We start from the raw sequence: 25702 nt of genomic DNA on the forward strand, positions 1-25702 counted from the left end.
ATTGACTGACAGGGACAGGCGAGATTACTGTGCAGGAACCTGTCAATGATGCCTAGGCCTCTTTCACACTTGCGTTGTCCGGATCCGGTGTGTACTCCACTTGCCGGAATTACACGCTGGATCCGGAAAAACGCAAGTGAACTGAAAGCATTTGAAGACGGATCCGTCTTCAAAATGCTTTCAGTGTTACTATGGCAGCCAGGACGCTATTAAAGTCCTGGTTGCCATAGTAGTAGTGGGGAGCGGGGGAGCGGTATACTTACAGTCCTTGCGGCTCCCGGGGTACTCCAGAATGACGTCAGACCGCCCTATGCGATCACGTCATCCATGCGCGTGGGGCGCCCTGACGTCACTCTGGAGCGCCTCGGGAGCCGCACGGACGGTAAGTATGCTGCTCCTCCGCTCCCCACTACACTTTACCATGGCTGCCAGGACTTTAGCGTCCCGGCAGCCATGGTAACCATTGAGAAAAAGCTAAACGTCGGATCCGGCAATGCGCCGAAACAACGTTTAGCTTAAGGCCGGATCTGGATTAATGCCTTTCAATGGGCATTCATTCCGGATCCGGCCTTGCGGCAAGTGTTCAGGATTTTTGGCCGGAGCAAAAAGCGCAGCATGCTGCGGTATTTTCTCCGGCCAAAAAACGTTCCGGTCCGGAATTGAAGACATCCTGATGCATCCTGAACATATTTCTCTCCATTCAGAATGCATTAGGATAAAACTGATCAGGATTCTTCCGGCATAGAGCCCCGACGACGGAACGCAGGTGTGAAAGAGCCCTTAACTGTGAATTTTCTAAAGGTCTATGGGTGGTTATTTGGAGTTCCGAGAATACAAAGAATCAACTTCATTTGAAAATCAGAACAGGTCTGGCCACTGGGATTTGTGTTAACAGTCGCCAGACCTGTGCTAATCTCTAGTAGAGAAATCCTTAACCTAAAATTCGTTATATAGGTACAGCTACAAACCTGCTTGAAGAATGGATGGGACAGCAACATGGCAGCTGATGGTCTAGATAAAATACAAGGAAGACTGTATTATAAAAATGAACTCGATGCTTTCCTCTCCTTCAGACAAACATACATTTAGAGCTGCAGACTGATCTTCAGCAGTATGACTGAAGTTTTTGCCACAAGTGTTTTACAAGACCTGAAGTTTTTCCCCTTCCCCAACAATGTAAAAGTAACCGTTATTTTCACCTTTAAGACCTCTAAAGATCTTCAGCTAAAGGACTTCTTCCCTCTATAATCCCAATGATGGAAATATTTTCCCTATATAGAATTGTGGAGCATTAGGATCATCCTGAACGTTAGAACAGAAAGATACACAGCTACACAGATGCAGGAGGAAACTGGCCATAGACCCTACAGGGAACTTTCCCAGTGGGCCAATGCCTATAGGGCCACCTGAGCCCTTCCCACTGTCTATGGCTAGGTAAATACTACTGGGGGAACTATAGGGGTCTTTACTAGTGGAAATCCAGACAGCATTCTGGAGGTAGGGCTGGCTTGGTGTCGTGGCCCACATCCAAGATCCCTGCTCCATATTCATATTAGAGACCATTGGAGCAAAAGGACAGAACGTGGCAGCTCATCAATGTCTAACTGCTGGAAAGCCCCTTTAAACAGATGGCAAGAGGTTTCAGAAATATAAGGGCAGCATGGCGGCTCAGTGGTTAGTACTGATGCCTTGTAGGGGTCCTGGGTTCAAATCCGAACAAGGACAACATCTGCATGTAGTTTGTACGTTCTCCCTGTGTCTGTATGGGTTTCCTCCAGTTTTCTCCCACACTCCAATGTCTGTAAAGTGCTGTGGAATACGTCAGCGCTATATAAATGCATAAAATAAATAATTATATCCCCACCCCCCAAGCTGGTGCAGAAAGTTCTTGCTGACTTTAAAGACAAAACTGAATGGCTGGTCACCTCTGAGATAATGAATCAGAGCCCTCCTGTTAAGACTATGCTGCCTGGTTTAAGTAGGCCTTTGGGAGCAATTATCTGGTTGCTGTGGCAACTGGACACCCTGACTGATGCCATCATCACCAAGCACCAGTTGCCATGGCAACATTGCACGCCCACTGGCAGAACGCAAACTGCGCTACATTGAGGAACGGTATGTAACAATGATCTCATAATGTATCTCATTCAACAGGAAAAGAAAGAGTTGAACAGATGGCTCATGCTACCGGAATATCATCTTATCACCTACGGTGGTCCTCTGGTAAGAAGTATCCATGATCACACATATCCATAAAAAGAAGGACTGATGGCTGAATTACCTTTTCTCAGGATCTTGCTGTAGGCACACCTCCACCAGGTTCTGCAGAGCAGATGAGAACGTTCTTGGGGTCGGGGTCCTCAGCCTGTCACTAGTCATGGTCTGAGTCATGCTTGCAGCAACAACACTCTCTCCGATACCTGAATCCACACCTGAGCGTGAGATCTTCATGGGGGATTCTTCACAGGGAAAGGTGTAACCGTACAGAGGATTCTGTGGTGGACCTTTCAGTTTTTGTAGCAGCATCTGATAATAGTACATACTATTAGAAATGAATCTATGCCAACAGAGAGCAGATGGATAAAATCCTGTACAGAACAAAGCTCATGTAGAGTAAAGCTGGCCATACACATCCGAGTAGTGTCAGCGAATGCAGCCAATAGTGGCGTGCATGGGGGGACAGCTCAACTTCAGGTGACATCTCTCATTGTGAAAAACAAGGAATTACGAGGGTTGAAAATTAACATGACTGACTGATTTTATGCCAAGAGATAAGCCTCATCTGGCAGCTGCTTGTCTCCCTCTATGTCATAAACATACACACTTTGCTGATCCAAGCATACATATTTATGGGGGAGTTGGGGAAGGCAGCAATTCCATAAACAAATCAAAATATGTATTCTCGCGTAGTCGTCATCAGATACTATGAGGTACCGTACTTTCTATGAAAGACTACATTTTCTCTATATAGTGCTGGCAGAAGCTACTGTGACAGCCCAGACCACCTCAGTACTGTATATTCTGCTGGTGACTCCAACAAATCAGTGTAAGGGAATCTGAAATTCATCACAGCCCTTCATGTTACTGTACTGCCCCAATGTAAAATGACTAAATAAACTAAAAAAATACACCATGTCATATGACTTCAAAATAAATTATAATATAAATGTACTCAAAAGTGTCAATGACAGTATAATCATTTTTTTCCCCTAGTAACAGGATTGTGATGGTGTGTGATTTAATGTGTATGTATAATATTTAATGCATGGCAGTGGAGGCAAAAGTTATTGTATGTCAGTGAGAGTGCAAACAATAAGTGATGAAAACATTTGACATTTTAGCACAGCAGTTAATGTATTTTTCGCTTTATAAGACGCGTTCGATTATGAGACGCACCTAGGTTTTAGAAAAGGAAAATCAGAATCATTTTTTTTTTCCATCAGACCTCAGATCAGGCCCCCAATCTTCATCAGACCTCAAATCAGATGCCCAATCTTCATAAGACCTAAGATAAGACTCCCAATCTATATTAGACCTTAGATCAGACCCCCATATCAGACCCCCCAATCAGACACCTCATCTTCAGCAGTCCTCATATCAGACCCCCTAACTTTATCAGACCTCAGATCAGACCCCTCAATCAGATCCCAATCTTTATCAGACCCCCAAACTTTATCAGACCTTAGACCAGGTCCCCCGATCAGATCACCAAACATTATCAGACCTTAAATCAGACCCCCAATCTGTGTCAGATCTCAAAATCACACCTCCAATACTCATCAAACCTCAGATCAGACATAAGCATCAGGTCATAGTGCATGCAGAGAGACGCCCAGAAGACGACAAAGGAGTGGTGAGTACAGCAAGTGTTAGCAGCACTATAGTCACCTCTGCCTCCTGCATTCTAATGAGTGAATAATGGAGGCGCTCACTTTATTAGCATTCACTTTATACTGCCATTTTCCCCAACTTTTTGGGGGAAACAATTGCGTCTTATAAGGTGAAAAATACAGTATTCATATTTCTTCCACTTTTTTTTTTCATAAGTGAAAACTAGATTTTTGTACTTACCGTAAAATCTGTTTCTCTTCCGTTCATTGGGGGACAAGAGATTGGAGTAAAAATCACACCTTGCCGTAGCAGCGTGCGAATTGGGACGGAGGGGAGGATTTGAAATCCAGCTTGTAGCCCTCTGCAATGACCTCCCTCACCCACGCATCTGAGATGTGAACCAGCCAAACATGCCGTAACACATGAAGCCGGCCGTCCACCTGAACGGAGGGCGCTGGGAGCCGGACGTCATGCAGCGGAGTTCTTAGGGTTAAAGGACTTGGAGCCCTGTTGACGAGAACGTCAGGTAGGGCGCCGCTTGAAGGAAGGTTTGCGCTTCTGATCCGTGGCCAACTTGTTAGACGCCCTGTTGGGGCTGGAAAAACTCAGAAAGGGGCGTAAAAAAAGGCTTCTGCTTCTTTTATCTATTAGACCGCCCCCTGTTCTGTGGTAAATGGGTGCTCTTACCACCTGTAGCGTCCGAAATGATCTCATCCAGGCGCTTACCAAAAAGTCTGCTACCGGTAAAGGGGAGGGCTGTCAGTGTCCGCTTTGAAGCATTATCTGCTGTCCAGCAGAGCAATAGGGTATGGTGAATAGCCACCAACAGGGATGACGAGCAAGCCATAAACCTGGCCGCTTCCAAAGATGCTTCACAAATATATGCACTGGCATGCTAGAGCTGCAGGGCCACATCTGCAAGTTCCCCCGAGGGGACTCCCGGGACGTAAATTACTTGCCCACTCATGTAGAGGCAAACACCGGCTGCAGAGCTGTGCCCACTGCTTCAAAGTCAGATTTTGCAAATGCTTCCAGCTTCTTATCTTTGATATCAGAAAAAGAAGCCCCATCCGCCATTGGAAAGGTAGTATGTTTAGCCAAGCGGGAAACTGGCGGGTCCACTATATGTGGAGACGACCATTTCTTAGTCAAATCCTCTGGAAAAGGATAAAGGACGTTCAAGAGTTTTGGCAACATACAACGTCTATCAGGGAAAATCCACTCTTTGGAAACAGAGGAATCAAACTCCTGGTGGTTGGGGAAACACTTGTGTGAGCGACGGGACCTTCTAAAGGAAAAACCCGAGCTGGCAGACGATGGTGCGGGATCCTCAACCTGCAACGTCTCAATAACCGCCATAATTAGATTGTCCACCATGGAGGACAGTTTGGACGACTGACCTTCCGGCGAGACAACATCCTCATCTGACCCTCTCTCCTCAGAACATGGCTCTTCAACTGAGGACATGTCGGAGTGAGACTCTCTAGTAGGAGGAGGGGAGGGCGAGGAAGCGGGAGACACAGACACCCTTTTGGGGAGGAGGTTCTGGCCCGTTTTGTGGGGTGGCTACGATGGGCACGAGCCCATGATTCCCAGAGTCGGACCGGTCAGAGGACTGCCTTGCCGACAAACGCCCTAATATATGCCCAATAGCTTTGTTGGTATTGGAGGCATCCTGTATCACCCTAGACAGGGAACGTGCCCATTCCAGTTCTTCCGTAGGTTGGGCAGCGGGAAGCAACGGGGCCGAGCCACTTGATGGCGGTGCAGCACACGCAAAGCAGAGGGAGTCTAACTGAGGGGATGGAGATTTTGTGCGACATGACGCACAAGCAAAGGGACCGCCTGCTTCGGGACCTGAAGTCTGGGGTCAGACATAGTGACAATCCTGGCGCCGAGGAAGAGGGGAAGGTTAGGCCCTGTAATAAGGGACAAACAGCACTTACCCAGCCTGTGTCCCTCCAAGCAGCAAGCCAGTCCATTAGCGTCTCTCGCCTGGTGCTTTGAATCCAAAAGTGGGCGGAGACCACTCTCCCTGTGCTCTGCTGCTGGTGTGGGGGGCGGGGCGAACACAAGACCCACCCCCAAAATGACACCATCTGTCAGTGCCCGCCCATTATCTCTGGCCCTGCCCCCCACTTGCCCTGCAGGAGCAGGCTGCACAGAAGCCGGGCCTCAATTAACAATGGCCCCGGCTGCCCCAGAACCGAGCTGACCAGGAAGCGGCGCTCACCTGTCCGGCGTCTTCTGACTCCAGCCAGATCACCAACTTCAGTGTGCGGCCCCTTGGTGAGGAACGCTACACCAGAAACAGAGGGGACTTGCGGTGGGCGGCCGTAGTGATGCGAATGCTGGCAGGAGACAGAGGTTTTTACAGAAACCTCTGGTCCTCCTTTTCTTCCGGAGCACAGGAAGGAGCAGGGGGTTTGGGTGACCCCCTGGTCTCTGGTCTCCCGTCTCCTGGGTGGGAGTTCAGGCAGTTTGACTGCCTGAAGCTTCCTGCTAAAGAAGGAAAGAAGAAAAAACTAAAAATCAGCAGACCTGCAACGCAGGGAGGTCTGCCTCCTACAGAGACTAAGCTAAAACTGATTTAGCTTGGTCCCTGTAGGAAGGGTATAGCTGAAGAGGGAGGAGCTTACACCTCTGTGCTTAGTTCCGCCTCCTAGCGGCAACAGCTATACCCATGGTCAAAGCCTGCGTCCCCCAATGATACGGATGAGAAATATGTCTTATTATCCTATACTAATAATGTTTATTTTTTAGCGTTCTTGTCTATTAAAAGACTATAAGCACCTTTGTACTCAATCAGCATCAGTAAAACGAAGAACAGATTGTAGAAGGAAAATCGTGAAGACAGTAACATCATGGACACACATCTAGCATTTATTACTGGGAGATACACGAAAAATGTTTGAAAATAGGGGCAGTAAAAATGAAGGAAGGAATGAAATCTGCAGCCTGAATCGTAGTGCAACTTTTTTTTTACTCACAGTAACAACTAGCATATGTAATTGTTAACACGATTATATTTCTTATTATTGTATTTCCCCAAGATAAAGTGAGTCTTTCAGCAGTTTTAATTATGGAAAACTGCTAACAGCACTTGGTAGGGGTCATGGATGGCGGTACAAACATACTGTTTCAGTGCACTTGCAGGAGCAGAACCTGACAGAATAAAAGTTCATATTAACACTACTCCTGATAAAAGTTCCACAATACATATTTTTCTCCCGAGGCCCTACCTAGTGCTTTCAGCTGTTTTGCATGGTCAGTTGTACTGACAGACTCCCTATAGAGCAAATAGCAAGAAAAATACTGAATGTCACATCTAAAGAAAAAATGATTTCCAGTTTCTTGTTCTTGACACATTTGATGTTAGTAAGCAGACCAAGATGACATTAAAGTGGCATACCTGAGTGCGGTGCATGTCCATGAATGGTACACGCCCAGTAGCTAATTCACAGGCAGTGATTCCAAGGCTGTAGATGTCAGACTTCACATTGTATCCATGGAGGTCCTTAATAACAAGTGATTTATTATTTCCAACACATAATCTATGGCTGTAAATGAGTACAGATACACATTCTCTTATTACTACATTTCTGTGAAAAGAGATAGCAAACTAGTAGCTGGGAGCGTCCGGTCAAGCTCCCTCCAGGGCAGAGCGAGGGTTCCCTCGCGTTCAAGTGGATGAGAATGAAGGGCACTACTGGGGGCAATATTTATACTGGAGGGCACTATTGGGGGGGGGGCACTATGGAGGGCATTATAGACACTGTGGCACTACAGGGGGACATTATATATTGGGTCAATATGGTGGCTCTTACTTATACTGGGGGCACTGTGGGGTATATAATATATACTGAGAGCACTGGGGGGGTTAGTATGTTCAAGAAAAAAAAACGTTCATCCGTTTTTCATGGCTGTTATACAAATGGACAGAAAATGGATGCACACATGGATGTACAATGGCCATGAAAAACTGACAGTGTGTCCATTTTTAATGGCCGTTTTTTCACATCGTGTGAAAGTAGCCTAAGATCAAGATATGAGAGAGGGAGAGTAGCAGATCTGCGATATATAGGTTTATACAATTTAAAGCAGAATTGACTACTTCCCTATACACAATAGAATTGAAAAAGGCCCTGCGCTAGAACTGAAATATTACAGCACGTTCGCAAGTAGCAGAAGATTTTCACTGTGATTCAAGAAGACATGCGGATTTACCCCGTTACTGGGGGTGCATGCTGCGTAATAATTTTCATGCAGTTTGGCAGGTCTGTGCGCCTATAAATTGAAATCTATGTGCAGGTTTCAGACATTACTTGTGCCAGAAAACTGGTGTAAATAATGGTAAATGTGATGGGCCCTATGGGCTATTCTCCCTCCTGCTAACAAAAGTGGCAAGTGTGGAGGAGAATGGCAAAAAGGTTCAAATTTTTGAAAAAAATTAAAATAGGGCTTGCGCTACTTTTTGGTGGCACAATTCAGGCAGATGAGGCTTGCTAAATCTTTCCCACAGTGCTTTTGGCAGTTTTTACAGGTGAAAGGTGCTAAAAACCTGTACAAAAACCATGCGTGGCTATCCAACCACGGTCATTTGTAGTTTTTCCATCGTTTCAGACTGAATTACGCATCGTAAAAGAGTCTTTGTTATCAATCCATTTTCAGAAGTAAGAGGTGGATAGTTCATTTTACAGCTCATACTGTGGCTAGAGGCCAGAGACTGGAGTTCAGCCAACTTAGGATATGACAGGTTATAATTAAATGACAACGGATTAAATAAAAGCGAAATTGTACGACAATTAAAGGGGCTGTCTCACTTCTGCACAAAACATTTATCATGTAGAGAAAGTTAATACAAGGCAATTGCTAATGTATTGTGATTGTCCATATTGTCTCCTTTGCTGGCTGGATTCATTTTTCCATGGTTACGACCATCCTGTAATCCAGAAGACACTGGCCTATATGTGCTCCCACGGTCCCGGCCACCAGAGAGGACAGAGCTTTTTCCTATAGTGTGCAAGCACGGCCATCACTGCTGGATTGCAGGGTGGTCGTAACCACAGAAATGAACAGTGTACAATGTGATGGAAAAATTAATCAAGCCAGCAAAGTAGGCAATATAGACAATCATAATACATTAGTAAGTGGCTTGTATTAACTTTCTCTACATGATAAATGCCATTTGCTGAAGTAAGACAACCCCTTTAAATCATCTTTGGGAAATGAGTAAGAATGCGTGTCATCTAATTCCTACTAATTGCTTCTCGTTTCAAAGCTGGACATTATCTAGGACAGGTACAAGCCAATCTCACTGGTCTGCCGACCTGTCTATGAGCAATATCACTGCTGCAGGTAAGCTTATTATCTTAGTCGCTGTGTATATGGTGTTTGCAGCAAATAACATACTGGAAGGAGCAGACTGGCCATAGACCCTACAGAGAAATTTCCCAATAGGCCGATGCCCAGGGACCGTCTGAGCCCTCTAAACAGCCGATGGTCAGGTACATAAAAATCTGGTGCTCTAAGGTACCATCCTGAATTCAACTGTATTGTCGTTAGTGTCGACTTAAGGACGGTGATACAGTTGAATGCTGCAGCAGGGGTGGCAGTATTTTGTGCTGCACTGTGATATTTGGTTCTGCTGGGGCGGTATTTTGCATTGCACTGGGGTATTTCTGGCCCTACCTACTTCTGAGTTCTCTGCCTACTTATGTTGCCCTATCTTATTTAAATTTCATTTTTAGTATTTTTTTTTTTCAGGGCACTTTGAATTCCCAGTCCATTCCTGCATATAGGCCATATATGTGGCTTACTGCATTTGTCCATATAGCCCAATAAGGAATATACTGTAGAGTACATAAGACTGTTAGTATGGATAATACTGACCTGTCTCAGCAGCTCAGGACTCAGCCAAGGAAGCATTGCAGTGCTAAAAGTAGGAAAATCATATGCCACCCTAGCTCTTTCACCCCTCCTGACCATACTATAGAGGTGACCAAGTCCAGATAGAGATACGAGACCGTCTTCTGAGATGAGGATGTGACTCCCCTTCACACTCCTGAAAGACAATGATATTCACAACCTATGAACGAGAACATTAAAGAACATTTCAATCTTACCACATTATCACAGTAATAGCTGCAGGCAAAATCAGAGCAGCAGCCGAGACTATACCCGTCACCCTGACTGCGACTCTCACATGCCGTGACCTATATAGGGAAGCAAATGTCTGAACTGCTTTTCCCTTGCGGTTATCTAATCCTAGATGTCAGTCAATGCTAGGAAGTTGGCAGGCAGAGACTGGTGGAGAGGACAGCACAGGGGGTAGGTAATATTTTACGTTATATGGACAACCACTAATGTGTATGGTGGCCTCCCGACTCTCTTGGAATGACTGATACCAGGGGAGGATTTACCTGCCCAATCCTTTTGTTAGTGGTAGCTGCTGCCAAAGGAATCTAATAACGGCTTTTTCCCCTCTTTCCATTCACTACATATGAATGCTCGCCCAAGCATGCATATGTATGGGAGGATTGGTAGAGATGGCGTGTTTGGCTGACAGCAATCTAATGTGTATGGCCAGCTTTGGTTAGAGAGTGAAGGTGGTCATGCATATTAGATAAATGTTCGTCGAACCCACCAATTTCAATCATCTAATGTGTATGAGGGTCTTCTGACTCACCTGAGAGCAGATGTTGAAGGAGCTAAAGAATGGAATTTCAACAACTCAATTTTTTTGTTCCACTGCTGACTAGCCACCTCCAGCAGGTGTCTGGTAGCGGCTTTCACCTCTCTCTCAATTCAGGACACATCCATGCTCTACCAACCTGAGCAGGCATGTGTATGGTGGGGTCAGGAGAGATCGCTGTTGGCGGAATGAGTGTATAATGTGTATGGCCGGTCATAGTGACTGAAAAGGTTGTCTAGAGTCAACAACAGGAGATAAGAACATGTCCTCCAAGTACACATCAGATGAGGCCTGTAGGTCAATCGTCCATTTAGCAAGGAATCTGTCATAAGGACAAGTTGAGGCTCGATGAGGGATGATTTATCATTTATTATAGGCTAAGGTTACGTTTTGCGGATCCACAAAAATAGGATTTTTGGAAAAATCCTTTTCTCGCTGAGTTCATTGGGGGACACAGAAGACCATAGGTATAGCTGCTGCCACTAGGAGGTGACACTAAGTAAAAGTGTTAGCTCCTTCTCTCAGCTATATCCCTCCTGAAGACACTGAGCTAATCAGTTTGTTTGAAAGTGTAAGGAGCAGCTAGGAGAAGCCAACAGAAAACAATAAAAAGGAAGAAAGGCGAAGAAGAGTCAAACACAAGAACTGGAGGGACCCATCAAGGAGAGCCAGCAATGTACTTACGGGGTGGAAGCTGTGTCCCCCAATGAACTCAGCGAGAAAAGGATTTTACAGGTAAGCACAAAAAATAAAATGTTCTCGCTCGTATCATTGGGGGAAACAGAAGACAATGGGACGTTAAAGAGCAGTACCGTGGGGAGGGAACAAGACCAGAATGAATCCAAGGCCGGTCATAATGCGGGGGAGAAATGCGGGGGAGGAGACACCCAGAACCCTGAAAAGGGACAGGAAGAATCATTCCCAGGAAGGCCAGCCAGAAAGCGGCTGAACATGCAGAGGCTCCAGCTGGGAAGAAGAAAAGTCCAAGGAATATGAGTCACGGCTTAGGAGACTGCAGAAGATACAGGAGAGAGAGACCTAGCCTGGATTCAGAAGACTTCTGAGGAAGTGATATCCGAGGGTCAGAACCCCAGGACAAAAACCACGGCAGAGTTATCAGACACAACATGGTATGAGAAGAAAAAAAGGGAACCACTTAGAAAACTGATAGGAAGAAGACAAACTAAAAATGGCGTCTGGATATCAAGGGACAGAGAGGTGCAGATGTGACAAAAATTTTGCACCCCATGGGGATGAAGTACGGGTGCCAGAAGGCAAGGCCCCAAAACCATAACAGGCTGCCAGAAGAGAAAATCACTCCAGCAGGACCATGACGAACAAGGCAGGGCTAGAGAACCTGGATGACAGGCATGAAAATGGCCCACAAGAAAAAGTTCTTGTGGGAGTGAAGAAAGTCAATTGGAACAAGGCAGTGAAACCGACCCAAACCACAAAAAAGGAGTGGGGTAACCTGGCAGGAAAATAAGTGTCCTCTGGAAGCAAAAAACGTCCTCTTCAGACTTACGGCCAAGGGGTTTTCTGCATAAGAGTGTTCCCCAAGGGGAACACCAATGTGATAAATAGTGTTAGGTAGAGGAAGACCTTAAATTCCAGAACAAGAGAGGAGAGAAGCCGTCAGATACGCCATGGAAGGCTGGCTGAACTGGCAGACCTAACTGGAATCCAAAGAAAAAACACCTAGGCCAAAGGGATCAAAATATGAAGAATGTGTAAACTCATCAGACACTGTTGACTGCCCCCGCAGAACAACCCTGCCTAAAGAAGAAAAGAATAGGGATATCCGAGGAATGCACAAAACGGGCAGAAAGGAACCAGAGATGGCATAAATACTGCGCCAGGAAGGGAGTGTGGACACCGAACACCACAAGTCCCAGAAAAAAAATGGTAACAGAACCAATACCACCCGCGCAGGCACTCTACAGCAGAAAGGGGGCATTTGAGAACTCAATGGCTATGGAAACTGGTCGAGCAGGCAGAAACAGTATCTGGAGAAAGTGCAACTACTCACCCTGCGGAAGGGGAGAAGTAGGGAACCAGCATTTAGGGGTGACAACAAGGACAGTACGACCGCTCTACCCAGGGAGGGGAGCCAACCAAACAATTCACATATGCAAACTGAAAAAGTGCATACCCAAAACCACAAGGAGGCAACGCTGATGCTGTCACCGTAGTAGATGGTAGAGGCAATGCACTACATGTGAAGGTGCGAAGCCAGCGCCATAGAAATTGGCAGGTATACCATGCACAGAAAACCGTACTAATACTCACGAAAAGTGAGCAAACCAACCAGCTGCAGCATGTCATGGTATGGGCAGCTGACAGCACTATAGGGAATAAGAGTACCTGTCAGCCAGCGCCTCAGGAACACCATACATATAAGGCCTGGAGGATCTATCGCACCCGGTGATGGCAGAACATGAGCACAGTGCCAGCTGTGAGAAGGAAATGTAGGCACAATCACAACTACAACTAGTGAGAAGGATCCACCGCTAGAAGGCGGAATAGTAGGCAGATACCGAACAAAACACCAGGGCCGATACTCCACATGGAGAAAGGGGTTGCGGTAAAAACGATGAACACAAATACTCCCCCTGGGACAGAGTCACACAGTAGTGGCCACGGAACAGGAGTAGCCATAAAATCTATTGCCAGTGCAAGGCTGCCTCATAGGGGGAAAAGTCTGAAGAGGGTACAGCGGCCACACACAGGAAGGAAAAGTCTGAAGAGGGCACTTCCTGTGTGCGGCCCCTGCCCCTGCATTCACCCACAATGCTGGATAAGCAGTATTTATAGGTTTTATAAGGAGGTTTTATGTATATGCATAAATATTCTTTTTACACTCAGACAAACGAATGCATTCCACTGTGGAACGCATCACTTCCGGTACCGGAAGTGATGCCATTGGCGTATTTCCTGGCGCTCTTTTGCAATCCCTGCACCTGTCTGGCACATATGTATATAAACCCTTGTTTGCCATAGCCTTTTTACTGCTGCTCCTGAGGAAGGGGTTCTGAATAACCCCGAAACGCATTGAGACATACCTATCTTTTTAATAAAGGAATTGATAAGAAGTACAGTTCGGGGGACTGCTGTTTACTCCAAAGATCCTACAAGCAACCCAGGCTCGGGAGGTAGTTTTGTGGGTGTCTTGAGCTTTATCCCCAAAACCCCTCCCTGGTGAAGTGAGTGACATTTATTCTAAATTGCTTTTATTGCCTAGTTTCCAATCACGCAGTCTATTTGTGGACCAAGTGTGGGTCAGTGGCATCCTGAATTCCTTAGGGAAACAACGGACACCTGTCCATGGTCATAGACCTATACAGGTATAGTAGTTCCTCTGATGTATTATCTGTGTTTGGTCCTACATCCAAATACACCTTTGTGTGATTCATCACACATAGGGAAACTGAAAACCATAGTACCATCTATATTTGGGGCAGATAGACTGGCGCCAGCAGTGTGGTCAATTTTTTAGGTATATATGTATATTATATATATACACTCACCTAAAGAATTATTAGGAACACCATACTAATACGGTGTTGGACTCCCTTTACCTTCAGAACTGCCTTAATTCTACGTGGCATTGATTCAACAAGGTGCTGATAGCATTCTTTAGAAATGTTGGCCCATATTGATAGGATAGCATCTTGCAGTTGATGGAGATTTGAGGGATGCACATCCAGGGCACGAAGCTCCCATTCCATCACATCCCAAAGATGCTCTATTGGGTTGAGATCTGGTGACTGTGGGGGCCATTTTAGTACAGTGAACTCATTGTCATGTTCAAGAAACCAATTTGAAATGATTCGAGCTTTGTGACATGGTGCATTATCCTGCTGGAAGTAGCCATCAGAGGATGGGTACATGGTAGTCATGAAGGGATGGACATGGTCAGAAACAATGCTCAGGTAGCCCGTGGCATTTAAACTATGGCCAATTGGCACTAAGGGGCCTAAAGTGTGCCCAGAAAACATCCCCCACACCATTACACCACCACCACCAGCCTGCACAGTGGTAACAAGGCATGATGGATAGATGTTCTCATTCTGTTTACGCCAAATTCGGACTCTATCATTTGAGTGTCTCAACAGAAATCGAGACTCATCAGACCAGGCAACATTTTTCCAGTCTTCAACAGTCCAATTTTGGTGAGCTTGTGCAAATTGTAGCCTCTTTTTCCTATTTACAGTGGAGATGAGTGGTACCCGGTAGGGTCTTCTGCTGTTGTAGCCCATCCGCCTCAAGGTTGTGCGTGTTGTGGCTTCACAAATGCTTTGCTGCATACCTTGGTTGTAACGAGTGATTATTTCAGTCAACGTTGCTCTTCTATCAGCTTGAATCAGTCGGCCCATTCTCCTCTGACCTCTAGCATCAACAAGGCATTATCGCCCACAGGACTGCCGCATACTGGATGTTTTTCCCTTTTCACACCATTCTTTGTAAACCCTAGAAATGGTTGTGCGTGAAAATCCCAGTAACTGAGCAGATTGTGAAATACTCAGACCGGCCCGTCTGGCACCAAAAACCATGCCACGCTCAAAATTGCTTAAATCACCTTTCTTTCCCATTCTGACATTCAGTTTGGAGTTCAGGAGATTGTCTTGACCAGGACCACAACCCTACATGCATTAAAGCAACTGCCATGTGTTTGGTTGACTAGATAAATCGCATTAATGAGAAATAGAACAGGTGTTCCTAATAATTCTTTAGTCTCTAGGGCCAGAGGAGAGGCTCCCACTGGGAACAAGGCCAAACAGGGGAATAAGGCTAAACAGCAGTAGTCACCAAGAAAATGGTGGTAGCAGAATCCTCCGCTTAAGAAGGAAGGAAACTGACAAGCAGTGCAAACGTTCCACCTACTGACAGAGAATGGACGCCGAGCAGAAGACAGAGGCTGCCACGTAGGCGCCTGACACCAATCCAATCAATGACTACCTGAAGAAGGGGATAGTGTGGCGTAGTCACAGTATCCAGTAGTAGTGCCAAAATACCACCTATGACGGGGGATAAGGCAACTGTAGGGACCGAGTCTAGCAATAGGCCATCCATAAAACAGGATGCAATGTGACAAGGAAGAAGAGCTAGTGCAATCCTCCACTTGCAATCACTCCGCCTGCAGAGGGAGTAATGCAACATGACGTATGGTATCCAGTGAAAGTGTAGTTACCCGCCCAAAGAAGGAGGGTAATGTGATAGTCTGTATAGGAACCAGTGGTAGAGCAACTACTCTTTTGAAAGAGGGTAATACCACAAAATGTACAGTATCTACAGTAAGTGCAAATACTCCCACTACGGAAAGAGAGGAAGTTTAGGATCCAGTAATAGTGCAACTACTCCGCCTATGGAAGGAGGGTAATGCTACAGGATGTCCGGTATCCAGTGGTGGTGTAAATAGTCCGCCTATGGAAAGAGTACAATGCTACCTGATGTATAGGAGCCAATGGGAGGTGCAAATACTCTGCCAAAGAATGGAAAGTGATGATACAGAATGAATAGAATTGAGAGGCAAGTGCAAACACTCCGTCAATTAAAAAAGGAGGGTAATGCTACAGGCTGAACGGCACCCAATGGAAGTGCAAGTACTCTGCCTATGGAAGGAGGGTAATGCTACAGGCTGAACGGCACCCAATGGAAGTGCAAGTACTCTGCCTATGGAAGGAGGGTAATGCTACAGGCTGAATGGCACCCAATGGAAGTGCAAGTACTCCGCCTATGGAAGGAGGGTAATGCTACAGGCTGAATGGCACCCAATGGAAGTGCAAGTACTCCGCCTATGGAAGGAGGGTAATGTTACAGGCTGCACAGAATCCAGTGGTGGAGCTATTACTCTGCCTATAGAAAGAGAATAATGGTACGGAATGTACGGTACCCAATGGAAGTGCTATTACCCTGTCTATGGATGAAGGGAAACGCTACAGGCAGTACAGTACCCAGTGGAAGTGCAATTACTCCGCCTATGGAAGGATGGTAATGAGATGGGCTTTACAGTATCCAGTGGAAGAGCCATTACACTGCCTATGGAAGAAAGACAATGCTATGGGCTGTACAGTATCCAGTGGTAGTGCAAGTTCTCCGCCTATGAAGGAAGGGTAATGCTACAGACTGTACGGTATCCAGTGCAAATTCAAATACTCTGCCTAAAAAAGGAGGGCGATGCCACAGGCAGTACAGCTTCTTGTGTAAGTGCAATTACTCTGCCTATGGAAGGAGGGTAATGTTACAGGCAGTACAGTATCCAGTGCAATTACTCCGCCTATGGAATGAGGGTAATGCTACAGGATGTGCAGGGTCCATTAGTAAGTGCACCTATTCCGCCTAAGGAAGGAGGTGAATGTGACAGGACCTACAAAATCCAGTAGTAGTGAAACTACTTCGCCTGTGGAACTACAGGGAATGCAGTATTCAGCGGTAGTGCAAGACTGCCGCTTATGGAAGGAAAGTAGTGCTACCGGACGTATGTATCCAGCGGTAGTGTGAGCATCCAACTGTAGTGGTAAGAACTCTGACTATGGAATAGTGTGGGAACTAGGTCCAGATAGCTCCAAGGGTTAATAATATATATAGTTTTTAATTACATACAGCTCAAATCTAAACCCCCAGCTGTCTCGAGTCCAGGAAGCATTTTGCCCACCGCAGTAGTACTGAAGGCGAGGAAAGAGTTAAGCCCAGGGGTGCAATTAGCCGCTGGTGGGAGGAAGAAATGGCGCAATATTTTTGCGCTCTGATATAACAATTCCCGCCCCCGAAACAGTCTTGAAGATGTGGCATATGTAGGCCGCAGAGCCGGGGTCTTGAGTAAAGGCGGGACCGACCAGAAGAACTTCCGGTTAGGGCGGCAATGCAGGGAGGGAGCGGGAGAGCAAACCTGCAACATAACCCGGCCGGACAATAAGCCGGCTGGGAGCTAGGTAACTGCCGCGAGGAGCCGGATGGGGGGTAGGCCGCAGAGAAGCCGGGGGCCTCAATTTCCAGTGGCCCCGGTGTACTATATGGACCGGAGCGCTGGGAATAAGCAGAAGGTGGTCTGACATGAAGTCCCCCCACCCCGCCGGGTGAAGGACGCCTGCTGAAACTGAGGCCTCAGGGGAAGGTAAGCAGGCCTTCATGGGGGATATTCACATGGGAAAAACTGAGAAGTGGGAGGGAGGAGGAATGGGGCCTTGGGGACTGAGAGAATACTCACCTGTCTGGCGTTTTCTGCCCCCCTAGCTCCAGCCGGGTCATCAGCTTCGGTGTGTTACCCCTTGGTGAGGGTAGCTACAACGGTAAAAGAGGGGACTTAGCGGAGGCCGGACCTGGTGACCCAAAAGCTGGCGGGATACAGAGGCTTTAGGAACCTCTGGTCCTCCTTGCCTACTGGAGACCGGGAACGAGCAGCGGGCTTGGGACCCCAATTGACTCCCGTTTCTTGGGTGGGAACGCAGACAGATTGGAACTGCCATCAGCCCAGCTAAAGGAAAGAAAAAGAGAAAAAAATGAAAAGAAAAAAGAATAAGAAAAAATCAGCAGACCTGCAAAGCAGGGAGGTCTGCCTCCTACGGACACTAAGCTAAAACTGATTAGCTCAGTGTCTGCAGGAAAGATAGCTGAGGGGAGGAGCTAACACTTTTTTTTGCTTAGTGTCGCCTCCTAGTGGCAGCAGCTATACCCATGGTCTTCTGTGTCCCCCAATGATATGAGCGAGAAATATGGATACCTTCCACGTGCAATATGCATTTTTCTCAGTCCTGTTAATTGAAATGCCTATTCGTGTCTGCAAAATAGGACATGTTCTATAATTTGCAGGAAAGACACGTGTGCTGTCATTATATTTTTTTTGGACCGATATATGATCTGCAAAAAATGCGGATTGGACGCAGATCTAAACTAAGGTCGGGGAAGGTGAACAGAGATGTTTAAGGGAGAAGAGGACTCACGTGTACTTTGTAAAGAGACAAAGTAGGCAGAAAATTATTGACATAAATGGAAATTTGATTTGATGATTTTATTCTTGTTTTTTTCCACGTGTTTGGTAACAATTATATTTTAGGCGGGCTTTGCTTTAAGGTAAGCATAGTATATTCAGTCTTACCTGTGAATATATCCATTCTGGTGCAAATAATGTAACCCTTTTAACGTTTCATACAAAATGTTTCCTATTAAAAGCTCACTCATGCCTTCTGGATAATATGTCTTCACAAGATTGCTAGCGGAACCTACAAAGATAAGAACAATTTTATTCCTAGAAAACCGCCAGGGGTTAGTTATCATAGACCCAAATTAACTGTCACTGGAGCGCCACAGCCCCTTCATTGGGGATCCTTTTTAGGGTGAAGGAGTTAATGATTGTTAATCTGAATGATTTTATGAATGTAAGAATGCAAAAAAAAAAAAAAAAAAATTGCAATACCACAAAAGCATTGGTTCTCTGCCACGACACACTGCAGTGTGTACTGGAATAAATATAACCGGTTCCAACCAAGGGAAATCAGCGCGACTGGTCTGAAGACATTCATGCATTTCCTCTTGGTTCTCAGCGCTTAATGCTATAATTCAGTTCACTGGCATCGAAGAAAAATACAATGCCGGAGATTTCCCACCCTAGTGAAAATTGTCTGTTTTATGGCGTCTTGTTGGTGATACAATGTCTTCTCTATCCAGGGTAAGGAAAATAAGTGATGCAACTTACCATATGCCATGAAAGGGTTAATGGCCCAAAGCCATGTCCCAACAGTAAACATTTTCCAAGAAACCATAATGTTATGATGCCGAAAAAACGATGACATGACGGCTTCATTCTGAAATACATAAAGAAGTCGATTACACTATGCTCTATACGCTAGGAGTGGCTCTGTCATAAAAACACTATGGCCCACATTTATTAAAGTGGTTTTCTAGGAGAAAAATATTGATGACCCATCCTATACAATGTATGGCGCTTAGAGGAGGCTGCAGCGCCGGTGTCTTCTCAAACGGCTGATCAGCGGGTGTCCCGGGTGTCTGGAGGAGCACGTGACTAGATCCATCTATCAGCAGGTCCACTGAGTAACAGTACGAGTGGTTACTCATACTGTACACAGCGTTAATGGATGGCGATGATGGATGGGTCTGGTCATGTGGCCCCTCTACCAGTGGTCATGTTGGGACAGGACATCAGAGCGGATGCTGCACAACGAGGGACAATGATGCAGATGCCCTGATATCAATAGGAAGTTGATGACGAATGTTTCCAGCACATTTGTTAACATAAAGTGACTTAACCCCTTTAATAAATGCTGTAGACCACACCCACTCCTGATAAACCACACCCACTTCCTTTGCTCTTCCCAAAATGAGTGAAAAATTTGCAACTTTCTTAGGCTGAAGAAATTCCAACGACAACTGCAAGCCTATGTTTAACCTCCTACTGTTACCTGCAAGAATCGAATTTGTTCGTCTGAACAGTCATCCAGGTCTGTGAGCTGTGCCGTGACCAGGGTTCCTGTAGGAGTGTGGCGAGCGAGGTAGACTGTAGTTACGTTACTGAACCTTTTTCCTACGAGATTGATGGGAACATGAAGTTAAAGAACGTCTGGCGGCATAATGCTGCTGATTATAGGATGAATATTTTCTTCTCTATGTGACTGATTTTCTTCTGGTACACTGCAGCTGTCTTGATTTTATGTATGCATTATTACTTTATTCATTTATATAGCTCCAACCTACCCCAGCGCTGTACAAAGACTGGCATCACTAACATCTTAACAAAACGGATGCTGATGAAAATTCTTTAGTGATTTTACCCTCTTAGAATATAGGATTTGGCAGCTGATTGGACAATCACGTGACCTCATAGTCTGCTGGACTGAATCTGATTGGTCAGAGCCCACGCTGCAGCTCCAGGCTTTAGACTCATTTAGGGTCCATTCACACGTCCGCAGTGTGTTATGCGAATCCACGGATCCGCAAAACACGGACACCGGCAATGTGCATTCCGCATTTTGCGGACCGCACATCGCCGGCACTAATAGAATATGCCTATTCTTGTCCGCAATTGCAGATAAGAATAGGACATGTTCTATTTTTTTTCGGGAACGGAAATGCGGACCCGGAAGTGCAGGTCCGCATTTCCGGAGCCGGGCCGAAATCGTGCGGCCCTATAGAAATGAATGGGTACGCAATTCCGTTCTGTAAAATGCGGAACTAAATTGCGGACGTGTGAATAGGGCCTAATTACTTCTAAATGAAAGTTACAGAAAAACGGCACAAAGTAATACAAAAAAGCTTAAGAAAAAAAAATCTGCAAAAAATATTTATCAAAGTCAAAAAAGGACTCGATCATAGAATAATACTGACAACATCCTTAACCACCTTCAGCCTGTTGCGTCTTATTGAGTCAACATCAATATCACAGAATCAAATCATGTTTGCAAGAGGAAGCATGAAGCAAAGAAAAACAATATGGGAGTCCACGTACAGCCTTATTCTACATAATTAAAAAACTAATCTTTATTTCATGATGGAATAACCTTTGGATGGTAATATATTTTCCTCAAAAAGCATTTTATATAAAATAAAAAAAATCCAATTTAAATAAAAAAAAAAATCAGATTTTTGAGATTTTTTGTTAAAAAATCATAGATTTTTATACACCCTGATGGCAGCACATCAGGCCAAATATCAATATGGAAGTGCAGGCCAAAGGATCCGGCAACAAATCCAGGACAATATAAGAATTTGAAAAAATGGCAGCACTCTCACAAAAAATTAGTGAAAAAAAAACACTTTATTCACTCCTGTGGTCGCAACTAGGGATGAGCGAACTTTTGTTTCAAGTTTGGCGTACAAGGTTCAGGTTCGGGTTTAGGGCTGCAGTAAACGAATATTTTTGTAATCGAGTATTCTATCGATTATATTTCTCGATTCATCGAGTAATCTAATAAGAAAAAGCTACTTAAAATAATGTACGTAATTAGGTATGTATAAAGTTATTGGTTTGAAGGGGTTAATAACTTTATACATGCCTAATGCCAAGGTGCTTCCATTAACCCCTCCAAACCAATAACTTTATACATGCCCATTGGGTTTGGAGGGGTTAATGGAAGCACCTTGGCATTAGGCATGTATAAAGTTATTGGTCTGAAGAGGTTAATGAAAGCACCTTGGAGGTGCCTTCATTAACCCCTCTCTAAACCAATAACTTTATACATGCCAAGGTGGTGCTTGCAGCCTCCATTAACCACTCTCTCTCCATCTGCCTCCCCCAGCCTCTGATCTGCTTGCCCCCAGCCTCTGATCTGCTTGCCCCCAGCCTCTGATCTGGCCCCCCCCCAGCCTCTGATCTGCCTCCCCCCCCAGCCTCTGATCTGCCTCCCCCCCAGCCTCTGATCTGCCTCCCCCCCCAGCCTCTGATCTGCCTCCCCCCCCCAGCCTCTGATCTGCCTCCCCCCCAGCCTCTGATCTGCCTCCCCCCCAGCCTCTGATCTGCCTCCCCCCCCAGCCTCTGATCTGCCTCCCCCCCAGCCTCTGATCTGCCTCCCCCCCAGCCTCTGATCTGCCTCCCCCCCAGCCTCTGATCTGCCTCCCCCCAGCCTCTGATCTGCCTCCCCCCAGCCTCTGATCTCCCTCCCCCCAGCCTCTGATCTCCCTCCCCCCAGCTTCTGATCTGCCTCCCCCCCTCCCCCCAGCCTCTGATCTGCCTCTCCCCCCCTCCCCCCAGCCTCTGATCTGCCTCCCCCCCCTCCCCCCAGCTTCTGATCTGCCTCCCCTCCCTCCCCCCAGCCTCTGATCTGCCTCCCCTCCCTCCCCCCAGCCTCTGATCTGCCTCCCCCCAGCCTCTGATCTGCCTCCCCTCCCTCCCTCCCCCCAGCCTCTGATCTGCCTCCCCCAGCCTCTGATATGCCCCCTCTGGTAACGCAACCCCCCCTCCCCAGTATTAATCATTGGTGGCAGTGTCAGTTCCGATCGGAGCCCCAGCAGTGTAATGCTGGGGCTCAGATCGGTTACCATGGGAGCCAGGACGCTGCTTAAGTCCTGGCTGCCATGGTATGTTAGTGAGCAGAGAGCAGCGCATTATACTCACGTGCGCTGTGGCCGGCGGTCGCTCCTTCTCATAGGTCTGTGCGGCGCATTGCTAATGCTGTAAGCATTAGCAATCCGCCGCACAGACAGAAGAAGGAGCGACCGTCCGCCACAGCGCACGTGAGTATAATGTGCTGCTCTCTGCTCACTACTAACATACCATGGCAGCCAGGACTTAAGCAGCGTCCTGGCTCCCATGGTAACCGATCTGAGCCCCAGCATTACACTGCTGGGGCTCCGATCGGAACTGACACTGCCACCAATGATGGGGGGGAGGAGGGGGACCCTGTGGGATATGGCCGGCACATTCATTGGTGGCGCAGTGGCCACAGTCCCTCCCCTCCCCTCCTCCTCCGTCCCACCCCGCCTCCTCCTACTTGGTCTTCAGCGGCAGCCGCGCACAGTGGGGAGGGAGAGACTCCCTCCTCCGTGTCGGCCGCTCAGTCCTGCCTCTCTGGCTCCGGAGGACACGGAAGCGGTGAGTGAGACGCTTAATTTCACTCCCGCTCCGTGATCTCCGTGAAACTGCATCGATGAATTTTTTGACTCGATTTAATCGAGTTATTCGAATAATCGTTTCAGCCCTATTCGGGTTATGTAAGAATTTCATTATGGATTCTGCTATCATGGACCATAACTAAGGCCCCTTACAGACGAGTGTTCCTCCCGCAGCCAGTCCGCATCGCAGCACCCGGGAGTCACATAGCATTATATCGATTTGGGCTACATGCACACGACCATATGTGCATCCTATCTGCAAAAAAAAAAGGAATGGACACGGAAACAAACAACGTTCGTGTGCATGTAGCCCAATGATGCTATGTAACCCTTAGACCTCTTTCAGACGGGCGTCACGTTTTGGCTCCAGATGCGTCCTGGGTGTGTTGCGGCAAACCCGAGCGAGTAGGTACGCAATTGCAGTTAGTTTTGACTGTGATTGCTTTCTGTTGCTTCACAGAAGTTCAGGTTTGGGTTCAAGGTTGTGTAGATTGTATTCTGAATACAGAATGCATAGTACAATAGGGCTGGAGGGGTTAAAAATTTTTTTTAAAAAGATTTAACCTTAAAGGGAACCCGTCACCAGGATTTTGTGTATAAGGCTGAGGACATGGGCTGCTAGATAGCCACTAGCACATCCGCAATACCCAGTCCCCATAGCTCTGTGTGCTTTTATTGTGTAAAAAAAAAGATTTGATACATATGCAAATTAACCTGAGATGAGTCCTGTCCCTGACTCATCTCACATACAGGACTCATCTCAGGTTAATTTGCATATGTATCAAATCAGTTTTTTGACACAATAAAAGCACACAGAGCTATGGGGACTGGGTATTGCAGATGTGCTAGCAGCCATCTAGCAGCCCATGTCCTCAGCCTTATACACAAAATCCTGGTGACAGGTTCCCTTTAACCACTTAAGGACCACAGGTTTATACCCCCCTAGTGACCAGGCCCTTTTTTACAAATCGGCACTCCACAACTTTAGCGGTTTATTGCACGGTCATGCAACTTACCACCCAAATGAATTTTACCTCCTTTTCTTCTCACTAATGGAGCTTTCATTTGGTGGTATTTTATTGCCGCTGACATTTTTACTTTTTTTGTTATTAATCGAAATTTAACGATTTTTTTGCAAAAAAATGACATTTTTCACTTTCAGCTGTAAAATTTTGCAAAAAAAACGACATCCATATATACATTTTTCGCCAAATTTATTGTTCTACATGTCTTTGATAAAAAAAAAATGTTTGGGCAAAAAAAAAAATGGTTTGGGTAAAAGTTATAGCATTTGCAAACTATGGTACAAAAATGTGAATTTCCGCTTTTTGAAACAGCTCTGACTTTCTGAGCACCTGTCATGTTTCCTGAGGTTCTACAATGCCCAAACAGTAGAAAAACCCCACAAATGACCCCATTTCGGAAAGTAGACACCCTAAGGTATTCGCTGATGGGCATAGTGAGTTCATAGAACTTTTTATTTTTTGTCACAAGTTAGCGGAAAATGATGATGATTTTTATTTTTATTTTTTTTCTTACAAAGTCTCATATTCCACTAACTTGCGACAAAAAATAAAAAATTCTAAAAACTTGCCATGCCCCTCACGGAATACCTTGGGGTGTCTTCTTTCCAAAATGGGGTCACTTGTGGGGTAGTTATACTGCCCTGGCAATTTAGGGGCCCAAATGTGTGAGAAGAACTTTGCAATCAAAATGTGTAAAAAATGACCGGTGAAATCCGAAAGGTGCACTTTGGAATATGTGCCCCTTTGCCCACCTTGGCTGCAAAAAAGTGTCACACATCTGGTATCGCCGTACTCAGGAGAAGTTGGGGAATGTGTTTTGGGGTGTCATTTTACATATACCCATGCTGGGTGACAAAAATATCTTGGTCAAATGCCAACTTTGTATAAAAAAATGGGAAAAGTTGTCTTTTGCCAAGATATTTCTCTCACCCAGCATGGGTATATGTAAAATGACACCCCAAAACACATTCCCCAACTTCTCCTGAGTACGGCGATACCAGATGTGTGACACTTTTTTGCAGCCAAGGTGGGCAAAGGGGCACATATTCCAAAGTGCACCTTTCAGATTTTGCAGGCCATTTTTTACACATTTTGATTGCAAGGTACTTCTCACACATTTGGGCCCCTAAATTGCCAGGGCAGTATAACTACGCCACAAGTGACCCAATTTTGGAAAGAAGACACCCCAAGGTATTCCGTGAGGGGCATGGCGAGTTCCTAGAATTTTTTATTTTTTGTCGCAAGTTAGTGGAATATGAGACTTTGTAAGGAAAAAAGAAAAAAAAAGAAAAATCATCATTTTCCGCTAACTTGTGACAAAAAATAAAAAATTCTAGGAACTCGCCGTGCCCCTCACGGAATACCTTGGGGTGTCTTCTTTCCAAAATGGGGTCACTTGTGGCGTAGTTATACTGCCCTGGCAATTTAGGGGCCCAAATGTGTAAGAAGTACCTTGCAATCAAAATCTGTAAAAAATGGCCGGTGAAATCCGAAAGGTGCACTTTGCAATATGTGCCCCTTTGCCCACCTTGGCAGCAAAAAAGTGTCACACATGTGGTATCGCCGTACTCAGGAGAAGTTGGGGAATGTG

The 25702-nt window shown here is 46.0% G+C and overlaps 1 protein-coding gene across 2 annotated transcripts in view; it reads right to left on the bottom strand.

Annotated features, from left to right (window-relative positions):
• The window catches only part of STRADB (STE20 related adaptor beta), a 40854-nt gene that overhangs the window by 3308 nt on the left and 11844 nt on the right, over positions 1-25702 (bottom strand). For both annotated transcript variants that reach the window (XM_044304148.1, XM_044304149.1), the window contains exons 5-11: positions 19942-20063; positions 19218-19326; positions 18621-18744; positions 9724-9895; positions 7244-7348; positions 2282-2526; positions 969-1011 (exon numbers count right to left, since the gene is read on the bottom strand). In XM_044304148.1, coding sequence (XP_044160083.1) covers positions 969-1011; positions 2282-2526; positions 7244-7348; positions 9724-9895; positions 18621-18744; positions 19218-19326; positions 19942-20063 — 920 coding nt within the window. The remainder of the gene's footprint in view (positions 1-968; positions 1012-2281; positions 2527-7243; positions 7349-9723; positions 9896-18620; positions 18745-19217; positions 19327-19941; positions 20064-25702) is intronic.

This window comes from Bufo gargarizans, chromosome 8 (assembly GCF_014858855.1).
Source record: "Bufo gargarizans isolate SCDJY-AF-19 chromosome 8, ASM1485885v1, whole genome shotgun sequence".
Lineage (NCBI taxonomy): Eukaryota > Metazoa > Chordata > Amphibia > Anura > Bufonidae > Bufo > Bufo gargarizans.